The 18,778-nt window shown below is 41.8% G+C and overlaps 1 protein-coding gene across 4 annotated transcripts; it reads right to left on the bottom strand.

The window, feature by feature from the left end:
* Nucleotides 1–753: 753 nt before the first annotated feature.
* On the bottom strand, nucleotides 754–9,670 carry abhd17ab (abhydrolase domain containing 17A, depalmitoylase b). Of its 4 annotated transcripts, none has more exons than XM_039002449.1 (5): nucleotides 9,478–9,670; nucleotides 6,957–7,199; nucleotides 5,142–5,336; nucleotides 4,565–4,744; nucleotides 754–3,580 (listed from the first exon to the last, which is right to left on the bottom strand). In XM_039002449.1, exons 1-5 carry the CDS (start codon nucleotides 9,603–9,605, stop codon nucleotides 3,355–3,357), a joined length of 972 nt encoding a protein of 323 aa, XP_038858377.1. In that variant the 5' UTR covers nucleotides 9,606–9,670; the 3' UTR covers nucleotides 754–3,354. The 4 variants fall into 4 exon arrangements, with proteins under 4 accessions (XP_038858377.1, XP_038858374.1, XP_038858375.1 ...); XM_039002446.1 differs by lacking the exon at nucleotides 9,478–9,670 and adding an exon at nucleotides 7,531–8,485 and having other exon boundaries at nucleotides 6,957–7,333; XM_039002447.1 differs by lacking the exon at nucleotides 9,478–9,670 and adding an exon at nucleotides 7,531–8,485 and having other exon boundaries at nucleotides 6,957–7,330.
* Between the last annotated feature and the right edge of the window lie 9,108 nt (nucleotides 9,671–18,778).

Genomic DNA, 18,778 nt, shown 5'->3' with positions numbered 1-18,778 from the left:
GTAGCAACCTGCTAGTTGCATGTCTAAGTTAAAATGGATGCATGAATGGTCCATGTAGACTATACGTGCAAGGCGGTGACAGTGGATGTGATTGTACTGCTACAGTGGGTCACTCAGTCTCTAACTTCCTATTGTGCTGTTTGCAGCCTGGCAGAAGGGGAGTGCTGTTGCATCTGCCTTAATCTCTGTGCCAAGCGATAAGCGCATTTGTGTGAGAGACTGTGTGTGCTCATGTATGTAGCCCATTGAGAAGAGTTGGGAGAAGTGTGTGTGTGTTTGCGGGAAGGGGGAGCAGCGCTTAAGTCCCATCTGGCAGTGCTACATCCCCCTACTCTTCATCCTAGCCTGCGAAGAGAGGTTGGACAGACTGGAAGGGCTTGTACTACAAAAATAAAACAGACAGATTATTTGAATATTTTTGTCACAGATAAATAGCTAAGCCTATTTTGATGGGCTGCCCATTCCCCAATACAATGCCCTGTCACCTGGTCACCCACCAGCAGTATATGTATAGCATCTGGTAGACTAGTCCTCCGAAACCTGGTCCAACACTCATCCTACTCTTTCTTTACAGCATGCCAAAGCTGAATCACAGAGATGAAAGGGGAAACTGGTGAATAGAGTGGACTTAACCTTTAATTTACAGAGACCTGTACTACACCAATGGGGTAAACATCATAGAAATTAAGTCAGACATGAAAGTCAAATTTTATCAATTCATTATTTTATTTTCTAAGATGTTTTTGGGGGGGGGGGGGGGGGGGGGTGAGGAAAACAACATTTTAAACTAAATATAACAAAGTTGTAAATAATAAACAATGCATAACTGGATACAATAACATACCAACCCCCATCTTACACTTGGATCCTAACCCTCAGCAAAAAAATAAACAATGTAATATAGTAAATACATTTGAATAAAAAATACATTTCTATAACTTAGTTTCTTTAAACAAAAGCTCTGAATGTGTGTCTGGAACTCCTCACACTCGAAGTACAGTCCATCATCTGCTACTCACACTCCTATCTCAGGCCACCCAGACACACAAATCTGCTGTATTGCTTGTATTCTCCATACAATCGTCCATAATAGAGAGTAAACACGCCTAAGCTGTCCCAAACCAAACTATAAGCAGCTTGAACAAGAGCATATCCTGGCTGATTCAGGGCGCACAACTTTTGTTCCCTAACTGTTTATGTGGTGATGGACAATAAACCCAAGTACTATGGGTGATGAAGGACTTTCTTTGGTTCTGATGAACATACCAATATAAGAGGTATGCTTTGTTCAAGACAGAACATTTACTGTTAAAATTTGGTTGCTGTGTACAAGTAATCCTGACTCCCCCAAAACCCAACCCAAACAAAGGACCTCCACTATCCTGTGAGTGGTGGTGGACCCTGTATGCCAGAGAAGTTGGGCATTCGGTCGACTTTCACACAGTCGGTCAGAAATTGTGGAATCTTAAGTCTGTCTGAAATAGTGTGGCAACAGTAGAAAGTCAGTGAAAAGGGCTAGTTGGAGCTGAAAAGGGAGCCTGCTGGAAATAAACCTAGTGAATAATAAATTAAAGCACATCTCATTCCATAGCTCTACTAGTGTTATAATGATGTGCTTTTACCCCTAAAATGAAGCAAAAGAGCAACCAATCAAACATGCAACATGACACCAGCAGAGAGTACTGTACATCACTGGATCCATTCCACTGTACAGCGTAAAATAACATGTATGACTGTAACATTTCCCCTCAAACTAAGCAGCATTAATGTATACAATGGATGTGGAGGGTTTGACCCTTTTCAATCCATTTGACCCTCATCTTTAGCAGCAAGTTCAGTTAAAACTCCATCCACCCAACCAGCTTAATCTCAACTGCCCTGACCCAATTTACCTTGTGAATGGCCATTACCAGCATAAGCCTAGTAATTTACAATGATTTTGTGTTTTTAGAGGGATGAAATAACTAAAGTGAAATTGAATATGTACAACTCTAAATCACGTACAAATATTTTAAAAAGCCTTTGGAAAACATCCCATATAGAAACCCAGTAAGATGTGAATTGAGTTCCGTGTGAGTAAAGGCCAACTAATGCCTCCTTAACTCAGAGAACGTGGCAGGACTTAGTTTGTGTTCTAAAGGTAAACTCACATGTCCATAACATCAATTGCAGTACAACTACTGTAGAATATGAATCAGGGAGTGAAACATGAGAGTGGTTGCCGAGTTAGAAATCAATCACATCTTAGAGAGATGTTAGCGACTTAATGATGCTTTTGAAACAATTAATTTGGCAGAGAGATTTTGGACTTTAGCCAAAGCAATATTCAGCAACTTTTTAAAAATGATTTTTGCTCTAATCACTTTTTAGATAAAAATTAAACCATGCTTAATAATTATAAAAACGTAAGATTTATGTCTATGAAAGAAATTATTCATAGACATGGACTATTAATCTGACAGCTTAACTGAAAATGAGACAGAGAGGAAGAGACAGGAGGAGAGAAAGAGAAGAGAGCAAAGAAAAAAGATTCCACAAGAAACATTAGCAACAAACCTGCTTTCAAATAGGACAGTTATACTCATACATCAACACCACAGGATTTGTAAAGTAGTGGCTCAGTGTCATCGTTGTGTTAGAAAAGAGAAATACACATTCCCCATTCAAATTAAATACCAAAATGTCAGTGCTCAAAACAGACTTTCATTACTCAATGATTTGCCCATGTTAGGGTTGTTAGTTAAAATTGAATCATGTGTAAATGTCTCAGAAGATGATAAACAGTACATGTGTTTAGAACACCTAGCCTGTTTGAGGTTGTTTTTGCCTGGGGTAATAGAGGGGCTTTAGACAGACAGAAATAAAACAGGCAGAAGGTAGAGAGCCCTCCATGCCTGGGGTAATAGAGGGGCTTTAGACAGACAGAAATAAAACAGGCAGAAGGTAGAGAGCCCTCCATGCCTGGGGTAATAGAGGGGCTTTAGACAGACAGAAATAAAACAGGCAGAAGGTAGAGAGCCCTCCATGCCTGGGGTAATAGAGGGGCTTTGGACAGACAGAAATAAAACAGGCAGAAGGTAGAGAGCCCTCCATGCCTGGGTGCATTCTTGCACTGTCCAAGGGGCGGGAGGTGGACTAGATTCTCTGACCAGGATTAATGACAGGTGACAGAGACAGAAAAATAGGAAAACAACTAAAAGACAGGGCTGCCGAGCATCCAGACAAAGTCGCCCCAAAAGGTGAAGGATCATTCATTCTGAGAGCCCAGCCATCCATTCCTCCTGACCCACTTAGACCCAGAGGAACAGAGGGGAGCCAGAGGAGGGTTGGAGCCTGGAGGCGGTGTGGGGGTGTTCAGGCATGCTGTACGGCCAGCTCCTGGCCAATGAAGCGGCGCAGGCGCTCCAGGTACTGGCTGTACAGTTCGATGTCGTTGTGTCCCGCCCCCTCCACCCAAAGTGGCTCCACGGCCTTGGGACAGCGCTCGAACAGAGCCAGACCGTGGGAGAAGTCGATCACCTCGTCCTCAGTCCCGTGGATGATCAGCACCGGTGACGTGATCTTAGACACCTTCTCAATGCTGACAGAGACACAATGGGCAAAGGAGTTAGTGACTGGGGATAAGGGAAGCAAAGGTAGTCCCTAGACGGCAATGTACGATAGGAATTATGTAACAACATTGTTATAACTAATGGGCAAGTATGTTCTTAAAGGGTAACCATGGATAGAAAGCATTGTACAGTCTGTTCTAGCATGGCCAGTTAGTGCAAAATGCCCTGCAGCCTTGAGCACTGAGCAGCAACTGTTCTCTAACAGGTAGAGGGACAAACAGGACAGGAAGGGGAGAATAATGAGAACACAATCCTGCTGCATGTAAATGCATCTCCCAGATCAGCTCCATCTGCTAGTTCAGATGGAAGAGAGAACTTTCAGTCCTCCATCCCCCACATAACAGCAAATACAGATCTGAACCAAGCTAGTATCACATCACTTGGAGTCCACTCTGACTAGATGGAGTATTGAGTATGGGAGCTGAGTGTTGTGTGGGCTGGGGAGTGCCAACTGGGCAACAGGCGCGGGAGAATTCAGGAGGATGGAGGAGAACACCGGAGGCTTTCACCACAGATAAGAGGCATCCCCAGCTCCCTCCCCACCACCTACTCTACTCCCACACTGCACTGCCTGGTTCTGGAACTGGACTGTAATGGAATCCTATTCAGTGAACCAGCATGTGATCTTAATGGTTCAGATACCACACGACCACATTTGACATAATAACGGGCGATGATATGACAAATGACTGGAGGAGTCAGTGTTTCTGACACCTGCTTATGATCTGATGCAGAGTGAGAGATGACTCAGTTATGTACTAAGGCTGATTCCCCAGGGAGAGAGGCTGAATAATAAAATACGTGGAAGCTATGAAAGAGATTGCAGCTCTTCTTTTAGTTGGACAGAAATATTTTGCCACTGACATTTCTAGTTCTATAATGATCTGCTAATCTTGACAAGTCTGCAATAATGTGAAGATGGAGATAAGAGGAAGGTGTGGTAGATGACTCACTTGGGGAAAGCATCAAAGCAGTATGTCTTCTTGGTGTCTGGGAAGGCCACCCGCATGCCAGAGGTGAGGGGGGAGTGGAGCACCACAGCGGCACACTCATACCGTGATGCCAGGTCGACCGTGGGAACGGTGCCAATGCTTTGCCCATACAGGATTATGTTCTCTGGGCTGATGCCATATCTGATCACAACCAGGAAGAGAGTGGAATAAAATACAATAATGTCAAGGAAAAGCTTGTATTGGCAAACGATTTGAACATAAATCACTCCTATGAAACCTAAACTGTGATAATATGGAATGATAATATATATTTTTATCACAAAGATCCAGAAGTTGACGGGTAACAAATGTCTGCGAACATGGCACGCCTAATACAAAAAACAGCTGTAGCTCCATAACTCTAAAATCCATTCCAGGGGCAGCCGTTGATAGCACAGCATCCCATCAATCTAATGACAGTCCATCAGCTGCATGAGCCCTTCCTTGTGTGAAATGACTCCACCCACACCACCCCTCCTCCTCTCTCTGTAAGGTGACATCTCCCACACTGACTGCGTTGTGGCGGTGCCGTATGTACCGTGTGCGCAGGGCCTGCCAGGCGGCTTCAATGTCAGCGTAGAGGTTCTTCTCGGAAGGCTTGCCCGTGCTGACACCATAGCCGGAGTAGTCGTAGGAGAAGATGTTGCAGTTGATGCGTGTGCCCAGGCCGATATAGAAGCTGCTCATCTGGCCCAAGTCCACCGCGTTGCCATGGGAGAACAGCACTGTAAACCTGGTGAGAGAGGCCACAGAGCAACGACTAGGTTAAAAAGATGGACGCTACCATAGCCGCGGGAAGATGTTTTGAGTTGGGGGTGCAACCAAAGGCCCAAGCCAATGAAAAGAGGGGAGACAAAGATTGAACAATATTAGGATGAAATATAAATAGGCTACAGTACAGGCTACTTAATAAACTATCGAGTGGCACCGACTCACCCAATGATGAAGATAGCATAGGCTACTCACCGGTGATGGCTAATGTTCCTATGCTAAAGATGTAGAGTTGTTGCGAAAACATTTGGTAGTTTCTATAGACAAATTAGTCTACTATTTTCAGCAGTAGGCATTTGCTTTATAAACTATGTTTTTCCCACGATTGTATTTAGAAATGTGCAAAAGGCAGATTATAGCTGTTCACTTACAGCCACAACCACAAAAATAGAATCCATAGAACGGAGGTTCGGATTCAAGTCATGACTGGCAACCATTGTGAGTGTACCCATGAGTTTACCAGTCAAATTGCCAGGGTTAGAGATTCCAAAAGCCATTCTATAGATTATATTTCTATGGCTGCATAGCAACAAGTACTAGGCGCTGTCTGCCAAAATTGCAGCTCTCTGGTGTTTTGAATGATTTTGTTGATGTCTGTAGGCTACAGACAGGAGTAATTAGACTATATAATTTTGGCAAATGCATTTAAATTTATCAGAGGGTGCTGCAGCACCACCAACACCCCTATTTCCTGCGGCTATGGACTCTACCTGGTATTTTTACCTATCCTAACCTGTATTGTGTGAACAGCAGATTTCCATTGAAAACTCAGGAATTACCTCTTTGCATGGGACATGAATATGCTGTATAAGGTAAATTGGTTACGGCCACAGACTCAAGAGAGGACTAGTTCACTAAGTTTGAATCAGGTCTTTTTGCTTGTTCTGTACTACATGAATAATAGGGTTGCTATACCCCAGGCATCATCCATGTGCTTTATATTCATGAATGTGAGCTGTGCTCCCTAAAGCAACTGGATACTCTCTATTCTTTAAATAGACTGGGCCTCTCCCATACACTAAGTTATATCTTTGCTCTTGGGCGTTTTGCTCAAAATGTGACCCTGAACAAGGAATACGATATTACATTGCATGCGTGACACTGATATTACTCAAGTGTAACAAGACCCAGTCCATGTCTTCGCAAAGCAATTTAGTTTATTACTGAACGCCACAACAAGAGAAACAATTTTGCTACCTGAAGTCATACAATATGAAGACATACTGAGGTATAAACTCAGCAAACCAGACTATCAAAGACCAATTGACAAATCTGACAAGACCACAGGCAAACATTTTAGCATAAATTGGGGTAAGAATAAGTAGAATGGTATTTGTAAGTCAAAAGAGATGGCCTAAACAAATGAATGCCGAAAGCAGGAAGAGAACAGATTTGAGATAGCCACACACAATGAGAATGCCAGTACAGGAAGTAAGGAAATAGGACACAAGGGAGTGGAAAAATAATGGCATTACAAAAAGAAGACGAGAGGAAAAGGGGCGAGTTTGGACACATGGTCAGACAAAAGGACCTAAATGAGCCAAGGTACACGCACGCGCACACACTGTTCTGCGTGACTAACCTGGCGGTGGGGGCACAGCGGATGTACATGCAGCCCACTCGATTGCCACGGCTGGAGCGGGTGAAGAACACCTCTGTAGCATCCAGCTCTCTCTGGGAGTACTGAAACTCAGCTCGCTCTGTCAGGTGGAGCTTCCATTTTCCCTCTGCAGGACCAGTGCTGCCTGAACCCCCTACAGCTGCTCCAGGTACCCCTCCCCTGGATCTCAGCCCCGCTGACCCTGCTGTCCCTGGGGCTGCAGATCCATCGAGGTCCGGCAAGAGGGAATATGTAGGCTCAGGAGGCAGGAAGGCAAGCTTGGCGGCAATACGGCTCGGACAGGGAGGGCAGCAGAACAGGCAGCATAGCTCACTGACAGATAGGCCATTCATTTTCTACTGTGGGGGCAAAGACGACATTGTATGTTGATCTGATTTCAAAACAAAGGAGTACAACAAAATTTGACATGCAAAGTTGTATTTACAATTACACTACTGTTAAAATTGTTCAGAAATACTTTAGTAGTTATCGTCAATTCTAACTAACAATAAAACGAACACATTTCATGTTAAAGAATAAAAAAAGTTCTGCCTACCTGTGAGAGGATATTATTTGGAAAAAAATTAACTATAACACATGCAAAAATCTACAATTGATCCAAAGCCAACCCCTACTCTCCAAAACAAAACATGAAAGTTATCCTGTCAGCAAAAATCTGAAATTAAGACGGTCGTCTGAAAAGGTTATTTTGAAAGTAGAATCAGGTGATTTTGTAGTATGGCTGAAGTCCACATGAAATCCATATTTCCAAGTATTGGCTGTTATTATTGAGGTGTTTTCGTAGTGATCGACTTAATCATTGTTGGAGAGAATCGAGTAAAGTTAACTTCAGCCAACACTGGGTATGGCTACTTTTCCTGTTAGCTAATGACTAGCTAGCTAACTAATGAGCAACTGTGAATCTGGATAGCTGAAGCTCCCACTCTGTTTACATCTCATATCGAATAGCCTAACAGTAGCTTTACATCTCATTGCGCATAGGCGGTTTGTTGAGAAGTATTCCACTATAGTTAGCTGTCATCAACAATATTGACCTTCTACTGCTAACGTTAGTACAGCCAAATGATTCAAAGCGTAAAGTCGTGCCTGCAAAGGAATAAGTAAACACATCCCGGCAATGCTAATGACGACACACAAAAACAATATTATTTTTAACCACAGAAACCAAACCAAAGCTTAATTTTCAACACATTTTGTATCGCTAAGTAGCCAGCTAACGTTAGCTAAATTAGGTCACAGAAATGTATCAGCTAAGCAGCTAGCATTGGGTAGCTAGCAAACTAGCTAGCTAGTTTAGTTATTCAGACCTGAAAACACCAATTTTAGAAGGACAGTCATTTGTGGACACCGACACAAATATATAGCCTGGGAACAAAAAAAACTAAAAAACGTCACGAATATCCGTTTTGATAATCAAATCGGTTTTTAGTGGTTGAAATGATTAGCAGCTACTGTCATTTATTAATCCATTGGATGTGCAGTGTTTTGTCATCTCCGGAAATGACAGGGACAGGACGTGACGGACAGGGCAGCTTCCAATGATAAGCAGGGGGAACTTCGTAACGTTATCAAACAGATTACAATGTACAGTATAATTTTTAGACCTCAATAGATACACTCCATGAGCAATGTATCCCTATTGTTTCTCTAACTACCAGATCAGATGGGCTGATGACATGGGAATCACTTACCATAATATACAATCATGACATGTGAATCACTTATTGTTCAATTTATTCAATTGTTTTTTTTATCTCAAATTAATCCTCTTGTTGATTTAAATGAAAAAGTATTCTGTGTGGAGTGACAATGTTATCTTTGTAAGATACAGTTACTGGCTTGTGTGGGCTTGCTTGTAAAGATCCATTGAATCATTCTTAGGACTTCATAAGGAACTGCCATGAATCAAGGTCTACTCTTGAAAACAGTAACCACACTTGAAGGAATGAAGGAAGCAAGAGGGCTTGGGAAAGGTTGAAGGAGGAGACTGACTAGCAGCTCTGGCATTCTTCTGGTGAGAAAAGATGTCCTGTAGTGAGGTACTAAGGGAAGGAAGGGGGGGGGGGGGGGGGGGTTTACTACTTCTCTGGAAAATAGTTGTCAGCATATTTTCACTATCTTTTGTTGTTGCATGGACCTCTTCCAGCACATAGAAGTTAGAAGCTATGTCTCATGGGTGATATATGTATAGTAAATGCAACTCAACACATAAAACAGATGAAAGGCAAGGTATACAATCACCATTAATGGTTGCGTGTTCCATCTCCAAAACCAAAGTCACATCTATGAGGTAAATGACAGGAGTGGCAAGCATTGAAGTCACCAGACCCGGGCTTTGGTCTCAGCCCCGAGTATTTTGCCCTGCTGGGATGGTGTAAAACAAGCTAGGCTACACTGCAAACATAAGCGCCTGGCCTGCCATGCCCTTTTAGTGCTGCCTGAAGCCAGTTTTACTGACCCTGCTGTCCCTGGGGCCGCAGACCCATCGAGGTCCGGCAAGAGGGAATATGTAGGCTCAGGAGGCAGGAAGGCAAGCTTGGCGACAATACGGCTCGGACAGGGAGGGCAGCAGAACAGGCAGCATAGCTCACTGACAGATAGGCCATTCATTTTCTACTGTGGGGGCAAAGACGACATTGTATGTTGATCTGATTTCAAAACAAAGGAGTACAACAAAATTTGATATTCAAAGTTGTATTTACAATTACACTACTGTTAAAATTGTTCAGAAATACTATATGTAGTTATCGTCAATTCTAACTAACAAATCTTATGTTAAAGAATAAAAAAGTTCCACCTACCTGTGAGAGGATATTATTTGCAAAAAATGAACTATAACACATGCAAAAATCAACCATTGATCCAAAGCCAACCCCTACTCTCCAAAACAAAACATGAAAGTTTTCCTGTCAGCAAAAATTTAAAATTAAGACTGAAAATGTTATTTTGAAAGTAGAGTCAGGTGATTTTAGTTAGTTAGTTGTCAGCTTTCAATAGTTGTCAGCATATTTTCACTATATTTTGTTGTTGCATGGACCTCTTCCAGCACATAGAAGTTAGAAGCTATGTCTCATAGGTGATATATGTATAGTAAATGCAACTCAACACATAAAACAGATGAAAGGCAAGGTATACAATCACCATTAATGGTTGAGTGTTCCATCTCCAAAACAGAAGTCACATCTATGAGGTAAATGACAGGAGTGGTGTCGTAGCTGAATCAGAATTAGTTAGGTAACATAGATAAATAAGATGTTTTATTTACTTTATACTTGTCATTAGAATGTCTTCTTTTGGACTATACTGTTGGCAGTTGCATTTTCCTTTCTCTCTAGGGAAAAGTCACTTGGGGCCCAGAGAGGGGAGAGGTCAGGCTTGTCTTTTACATGTCTGGTAATATGCAGAATATCAGAAAGGGAGAAGTCAGGTTTGAACATTGTCTTCATAATGAATATATCTGTGAAACCATGTGAAGGGCTCCACTATGTCTGTACTCCAGTCACTCCCTCATTTTCCCATTGGGGGGGAGGAGTATGGCAGTGTCTGGAAACATTGTATTACCCCTCTGAGGTTGAACTTATCTTTCATAGTATATGACCTAGAGGTTCACTCCCCTTAGTGAGCTTCTCCAGGAGTGGGGATAAGAGGGGTTGTATTTGAGATGGAAGTATCTAGAATTGACAATTGATATATGCCATTGGATGAGGTAATGTTTTGGTACTATGAAGTACCAAGAACGAGAAGTAGAACCTCGTCTAAGAGACCAAACTGAACGATAATTTAAACGCTATCTGGCTATGGGATGCTCCTCTTTCAAGTAAAAGGCCCTTTGTGAAGTTCCTAAGATCTGTGGTTCGTCATGTAAGTTGAGAGGGGTGTATCTTGGCTATAAAAGAAACTAAGAATTGTTTTGTAAGCACTCTCAGAGAATTCATTTATAGACACTGAATTGATCTGAGAGTCAAAGGGCTATGGTGAAGCTCATATAATTAAAGATGGAGTTTAAAATATAACTCTGACTTGTGTGTGGTTTGTAAACTCTTTCCATTTAGTAATACAGGAAATTACCACGACAGTGGCAAGCATTGAAGCCACCAGACCCGGGCTTTGGTCTCAGCCCTGAGTCTTTTGCCCTGCTGGGATGGTGTAAAACAAGCTAGGCTACACTCCAAACATAAGCGCCGGCCTGCCATGCCCTTTTAGTGCTGCCTGAAGCCAGTTTTACTGTGTACTTTAGGAGGTGGGGTCAAAGTGATTTTCCAAAGTGAATATTGATTGGTCCAAATAAATTATATTTTGGCGCACGAGGGTGACTGTTCATTCTCTGGGGGAGAGAGACAAAGATGAGAAGGAGAACCGGAGGTAAATTTTGTTAGCTTGCTATTATTATAGCCCATGAGGATGTTATTCAGAGTTATTGACCTCACAGTAAGCAAGATTTGTCATTTACATTTCAAGATGTTGACTCAAAAGCTGCACTGACAGATAATGATAAGCTAACTAACTTACGTGAAGGACTACCCAGTCTAGCTAACATTAGCAGTGCTGCATCATTAGAAACCTAGCACATTTTATGAGCAGGGTTTTGACAGTACAGTTATTGATGAGATATCTGGACACTGAAACCAACTGCTGGAACTCTGTTCACCACCCGACAAAGTATCATTAACTTACCAATTATTGTCTAATGAAATACTGTCCAAATATGCTAAAAATGACTAATAAACTATCTAGTTAACTTAAGGCTAACATGACGTTAGCTACTTTTGGTAAAGGCAGCTCAATTAGCTAGCTATCTGTTGAAAAAAACAAAGCTGGATAGCTGAGTTCATTTTTTCCTCAAATTCATTTATAGAAGATGGACATATGGAATTTCTTGAGAAAGAGGGCGAGAGATGTAGCTCTCAAACACAGACGGTTGTTGTATTTGCAGGAGTGGAGGAAGAGGAGAAGCGAGAGGCATAACTCGCCCAAAACCTGTCTCTTCAACCTCACACACACTAACAGGGGAACAGCAAACTGTTGTTCTAGGAGAATTCCATAATGAAATATTCCTGGCACAGAATACTTTTTTTTCAGGATAATTTTTTGGGGGAACTGATGCTGTGAGACGGCTCTCAGCGCAAGATATTGTCTTTGGACTGCAATATTTTTCTTTGGCCTCTGTGTATTTGCTAACTCTGTGTGTGGTGTGAAATGCTGCTGAGGGATCAATGTTGGGTGACTGACAACTATGGAAACGTGTGTTCATGACCACACATTAAGATATAGCAAACTGGAGAGAGAGAGAGACACAGATGTATGTGAGCTTTCACATTATTCAACATGTTTTTTAGTAAATTATAGATTTGGAGTTAGATAAACTTGCATTTTTTCAGCAGGGACATATGCAGGATGCTACCCTCCATAGCATGGCCTTTATTCCAGATCAAAACTCTAAACCTACAACTTAATTTTGCCCAAAATTACCTGGAGGGATTACTGCTACCAAGGATGCCTTTTTCCAAGCTATACGGAGGGTGCTCAAGCAAACAAACAGCAGAGAAAGTACAATTATATATTTTAATTTATGGGAACTGAATGCTGAGTTAAGGCTGCCAGGCTTGCTAGGATAGACCAGAAACAACTTCAATTAGCACTGAGGTGTAAAGTGACAGGTGTCGAGGCCTTTGGGTCCAACAAGTGGCAGGAGTCTTTGAAGCCCAGAAGTGTGATTACTACCTCTGAAGGTTTAGAGCTTGAGGTAGTCACCTCATACAAGTACTTGGGAGTATGGCTAGATGGTACACTGTCCTTCTCTCAGCACATATCAAAGCTGCAGGCTAAAGTTAAATCTAGACTTGGTTTCCTCTATTGTAATCACTCTCTTTCACCCCAGCTGCCAAACTAAGCCTGATTCAGATGACCATCCTACCAATGCTAGATTACGGACACATAATTTATAGATCGGCAAGTAAGGGTGCTCTCGAGCAGCTAGATGTGCTTTACCATTCGGCCATCAGATTTGCCACCAATGCTCCTTATAGAACACATCACTGCACTCTATACACTTCTGTAAGCTGGTCATCTCTATACCCGTCGCAAGACCCACTGGTTGATGCTTATTTATAAAACCCTTAGGCCTCATTCCCCCCTAACTGAGATATCTACTGCAGCCCTCATCCTCCACATACAACACCCGTTCTGCCAGTCACCTTCTGTTAAAGGTCCCCAAAGCACACACATCCATGTGTCGCTCGTCTTTTCTGTCCGCTGCAGCTAGCGACTGGAACGAGCTGCAACAAACACTCAAACTGGACAGTTTTATCTCAATCTCTTCATTCAAAGACTCAATCATGGACACTCTTACTGACAGTTGTGGCTGCTTTGCCTGATATATTGTCTCTGCCTTGCCCTTTGTGCTGTTGTCTGTGCCCAATAATGTTGCTACCATGTTGTTGTGTTGCTGCCTTGCTATGTTGTCTTAGGTCTCTCTTTGTGTTGTGTTGTTTCTCTTATCGTGATGTGTTTTGTCCTATATATTTTATAACATTTTTGTATTTTTAATCTCAGCCCCCGTTCCCGCAGGAGATCTTTTGTCTCCTTGGTAGGCAGTCATTGTAAATAAGAATTTGTTCTTAACTGACTTTCTTTGTTAAATAAAGGTTCAATATTTTTTTTTTACGTGAATAAATTGTATGTGTGTTTACAATACAATTATTTAGCATCTAGCTAACATAGATGGTTGGCTGACGTCACGAAAACGATGTGCGCTGTTCTATGGGGCATAGGTCAGCCTGTTGTGATTCTGGATGGCCAGATTGCTAGCAAGAATGACACTGCCATGTGTAGAATCATAAATGGCTTGTTTCATCATGTTATTGATACCATGTCTTGTTTTGAGGTGTTTTGATTGATTTCATGTCAATGCCACTATTGCTAAAATTCGCTAGGTAGCTAACCAAAAACGAACAATGTTGTTTCAAATACAAGTGGTCATTGTGCAAATGTATGTTTTCAATAAATATTGGAGACGAAATATGTGGCGGGTAAGACAGTTGCATGTTAATCAAGTTTAAGATTGAGAGAACTGCTTATCATTAAGGAATAGAAATTATCCCAGATTTGACCTTTAGCTCAATTTAGGTAAAAACAATTTGCCTGTTGTTCAAAGTGTGTGTGTGTGTGTATATTGTATATTACCTCTACACCGGCCAAACACGGAAAATGCTGGGCCAATTGTGCGCCGCCCTATGGGACTCCCAATCACGACCGGTTGCGATACAGCCTGGATTCGAACCAGGGTGTCTTTAGTGACGCCTCTAGCACTGAGATGTAGTGCCTTACACCGCTGCGCCACTCAGGAGCCCTCATATTAACCTTGTTCATCTATGACAAACGGAAAGTGTTTTGTTTAAAATATGATCTATTTTAGGTTAATGACTATAAATCGACCTCTGAATGTGCTACCATGATGAAACCACTCTCTACTGCTGTGCTACGATATAAGGATTGCAGGCATATGATTTGCGGGTGATGTAGGGTTCAGCCAGGTGTTTATGGACAGTAGGAAGAGCGAATTAAGTGGTAGGAGGGACATCCCAGCATGAAGTGGTTTCAGGTCTAACGTCCTACATCACACAGGCTCAGAAAAAGAATACTGTCTCTGTAAGAACCAGGGCTGTCGCTCAATTCAAGCCATTCCGATGTACGGTATCCACAGATAAATTTATAAGAACATGTCGGTCAGAACCGGTGCCAGAACCACGCAGCTGGAGACTTTACATCTAAGCAGTTTAAGCATTTTGCTGAGTCAGAAACACAGCAGAACAAAGTATTGTGTTAAGGTACAGCTGTAAAACAACAGGCTTTAAGTGTTGTCCATTAAATGTACTGCAGTACATTGGGAGGTAGTGATGTAATGTTTGACTTTTTATAGGATTAACCTGTCTCGAGAGGAAAGTCTGAACCCATGCGAGAAAAATGCTTTTGGCATCCCTGGGCTGCCTCTACTTTACCAGATTTGTACTGCTTAACCTCAGTTGTACAAATAAATACAAAAGTCAGGTGTCAATTTAAAATAAACTTTGTGATTTTATTTTTTTATACTTACTCTTACAGATCATACAGTCCTACATTTTAAAAACAAAAAATATATCTGGTGGTGTTTCTGGGTGACTGGTGAGCCAAAGGACTTGACTGCACTCTGCAATTTCCTGCAGGACAGATCTACTACTTGGAACATTCTGGAACACAATTATTGTCCACACTATCATTTCTCATTCATCAGTGAAATGAGTAAAGTACTTCACTGTCATTTATGGTAAATCAGTTCTGCAGTTACACATTGAGAAGATATTGCCAGATTTGGTCACGGATCAAAAGCTTTGTAGTAACGGCCTCAAAATGCAGACAATGATTATGTTGTGCAACAAACAAGCTTAATGACATCATTGTTAAAAGGATCGGACCCTTTTTTTCCAATTTTCGCCTAAAATGACATACAGGCAGTTAGATTTGGGTAGCTCAGGACCTGAAGCAAGGATATGCATATTCTTGATACCATTTGAATGGAAACACTTTAGGGTTCAAACTGTAGAACCCAGTTCCTACATTTTAATATAAAAATAGTTTTGATCAAACAAAACTATGCTATATTTTATATCTGGGACCATCGGGATGACAAATCAGAGGAAGATTACTGAATGTAAGTACATTATTTACCTTCAGAGGTGAATGTATCAAATCAGTTGCCGTGATAAGTTTTGTTGTGCACTCTCCTCAAACAATAGCATGGTCTTTTTTCACTGAATTAGCTACTGTAAATTGGACAGTGCAGTTAGATTAACAAGAATTGAAGCTCTCTGTCCATATAAGACATGTCTATGTCTTGAGCATGACGTTGTAAGTAACAAGGAAATTTCCCAACAGTCCTGCGGGGGGACACCGATCCTGTAGAGGTTAATTAAAGTAGACCAGATTGAAATTGTAGTGGATGTTTTCGGAACATCAAGCGCTGATTCTGATCTGATTAATTTACATACAATTGCAACGATCCAACAGGGGCTCCTGAGTGGCGCAGCACGTCTAAGGCACTGCATCTCAGTGCTAGAGGCGTCACTAGACACCCTGGTTCCATTCCAGGCTGTATCACAACCGGCCATGATTGGGAGTCCCATAGGGTGGCGCACAATTAGCCCAGTGTCATCTGGGTTTGGTCATCATTGTAAATAAGAATTTGTTCTTAACTGGCTTGCCTAGTTAAATAAAGGTTTATTTTAATTTAAAGAAATCTTATTAAGCCTAAAATAAGCCCAGTGGACCCCACAAGGAAGGCTTTGTTTGGTCAATTCCAGAGCTAAAAATAGCTTGATAACCCTGTTGGTAACATTCAAACTGCTCACCTTTTTAAATGCTGGGGTAGTTTGAGTAGTCAAGGGAACTATCAACCTGCAAAACATCACAATTGCAAAGAAAACAAATCAGCCAAACTGAAGAACAAGCCAACTCTGTTCCCTTGGCCTAAAACAGGATATACTCATCAGGTAAACTCGAGGCCACATCTCTGCCCACTTTAAAGCCAGTTTACTGCATGTCCTTAAAACAGTAACATCACAATAGGGAATAAAACCTACAGCAAAGTAAGTTTTTTATCTCACAGACAAGAGTCTAGTGCATCATACGCATACCTCTTCTCAGGTGCCCTTCTTACATGGTATCACATCTCCACTCAGATACTTTATATAGTGGGAACCTAAAGATCCAAGTGCCTAAATTCCAAATGAGAACCCAGAGGACTCATCTCTTGCCACAGGGGCTTTGAGCTCCTGGCTTGGCTCAGCAACAGGCAACCTTGGTGTTTGCATGCCAAGACTTTGAGCCATTTTAGACCTTTCCTTCACTAAGACGTTCTTTAACTGGCAACACTACCCAGGCTAATGCTCCAATCACAGGTCCATCTAAATCCAGACCAGGCACCACATCCCAATAGGGATTTTTTCTCTCAATCATATCACAAATCAACTTACCAGTTGAATGTAGACACACATAAAATACTTTTGCATTACATTTTTTCTGAGTAAAAAAAAAAGGTGATATATATATATATATGCAAATAAAGGTGATATCATTAAATATGCTCATATTTGCATAAGACACAAATACATTTTTCTGGACAATGGACGAAGTCCGGAAAAATATTTTTGTTAAAGATACCCACGACCGGACTTGGCCAGAGAAGATTGTGGATAAAAACTTTATCCATCTTTCTATCTGTAAAATAATAAAGACATGTAGATAAATGTATTTATAATTCTTCCAAATTAAAATGTTAACTAGATTTTTTTTTAATTAAAGAGAGCATATAAACAATTCCCTCTGGGCATGTCTGGAGAATATACACTATTTACACAAAAGTACGTGGACACCACTTCAAATTAGTGGATCCGGCTATTTCAGCCACACCTGTTGCAGACAGGCGTATAAAATCAAGCACATAGCCATGCAATCTCCATAGACAAACATTGGCAGTAGAATAATCTGTACTGAAGAGCTCGGTGACTTTCAACGTGGCACCGTCATAGGATGCCACCTTTCCAACAAGTCAGTTCGTCAAATTTTTGCCCTGGTCAACTGTAAATGCTGTCATTGTGAAGTGGAAACGTCTAGGAGCAACAACGGCTCAGCCGTGAAGTGGTAGGCCACACAAGCTCACAGAACAGGACCGCCGAGTGCTGAAGCTCATAAAAATCGTCTGTCCTCAGTTGCGAAACTCAATACTGAATTCTAAACTGTCTCTGGAAGCAACTTCAGCACAACTGTTAGTCGGGAGCTTCATGAAATGGGTTTCCATGGGCGAGCAACCAAACACAAGCCTAAGATCACCATGCGCAATCCCAAGCGTCGGCTGGAGTGGTGTAAAGCTCGCCGCCATTGGAAACGCGTTCTCTGGCGTGATGAATCACGCTTCACCATCTGGCAGTCCGATGGACGAATCTAGGTTTGGCAGATGCCAGGAGAACACTACTTGCCCCAATGTATAGTGCCAACAGGAATGGTTGGTGGATGAATGATGGTCTGGGGCTGTTTCTCATGTTTCAGGCTAGGCCCCAGTGAAGGGAAATTTTAATGCTACAGCATACAATTACATTCTAGACAATTCTGTGCTTCCAACTTTGTGGCAACAGTTTGGGGAAGACCCTTTCCTGTTTCAGCATGACAATGCCCCCGTGCACAATGCGAGGTCCATAAAGAAATTGTTTGTCAAGATCAAGGTGTAAGAACTTCACTGCAAAGAGCCCTGACCCCATCCAACACCTTTGGGATGAATTGGAATGCCAAATGCGAGCCAGGCCTAATCGCCTGACCTCACTAACGCTAATGGAAGCAAGACTCGCAGCAATGTTCCAACATCTAGTGGAAAGTCTTCCCAGACGAGTGGAGGCTGTTATAGCAGCAAAGGGGTCCAACTCCATATTAATGCCCATGATTTTGGAATGAGATATTCGCAGAGCAGGTATCCACATATTTTTGGTCATGTAATGTATCTCAGGATAACCACACAACATTTGGTGAATGCAGATGCTCCTGAAGCCGAGAAAAGAAATTGCCGTGTGGGAAGAGTCTGATTTTTTGGGAAATGACAGTTAAAGGCAAATACACTGAATTAAGACTACCAAATGCCAAAAGTCTATTTAGACCCAATCACCAGCTCTTGAAAGTAAGTTATTAAATGTAGTCCAGTTTGTAAATCTCTATGAAATGGGCTTTGAAATGAATGATGCATGTCCATTTTAGTGGTTAAA

The sequence above is a fragment of the Salvelinus namaycush genome, chromosome 10, assembly GCF_016432855.1.
Source record: "Salvelinus namaycush isolate Seneca chromosome 10, SaNama_1.0, whole genome shotgun sequence".
Taxonomy (NCBI): Eukaryota; Metazoa; Chordata; class Actinopteri; order Salmoniformes; family Salmonidae; genus Salvelinus; species Salvelinus namaycush.
Note: the sequence above shows the minus strand (reverse complement) of the source record. Positions and strands in the feature narration are given on the sequence as shown.

Bases quoted from the DNA above. Each gene is read 5' to 3' on its own strand.
- abhd17ab (XM_039002449.1), bottom strand. From the start codon at position 9,605: ATGAATGGCCTATCTGTCAGTGAGCTATGCTGCCTGTTCTGCTGCCCT. The intron at 5,337-6,956 runs GTTAGTCACGCA...CTCTCTCACCAG, and splicing joins CGCTGTGCCCCCACCGCCAG to GTTTACAGTGCTGTTCTCCC. The intron at 4,745-5,141 runs GTACATACGGCA...GGTTGTGATCAG, and splicing joins TGGCAGGCCCTGCGCACACG to ATATGGCATCAGCCCAGAGA.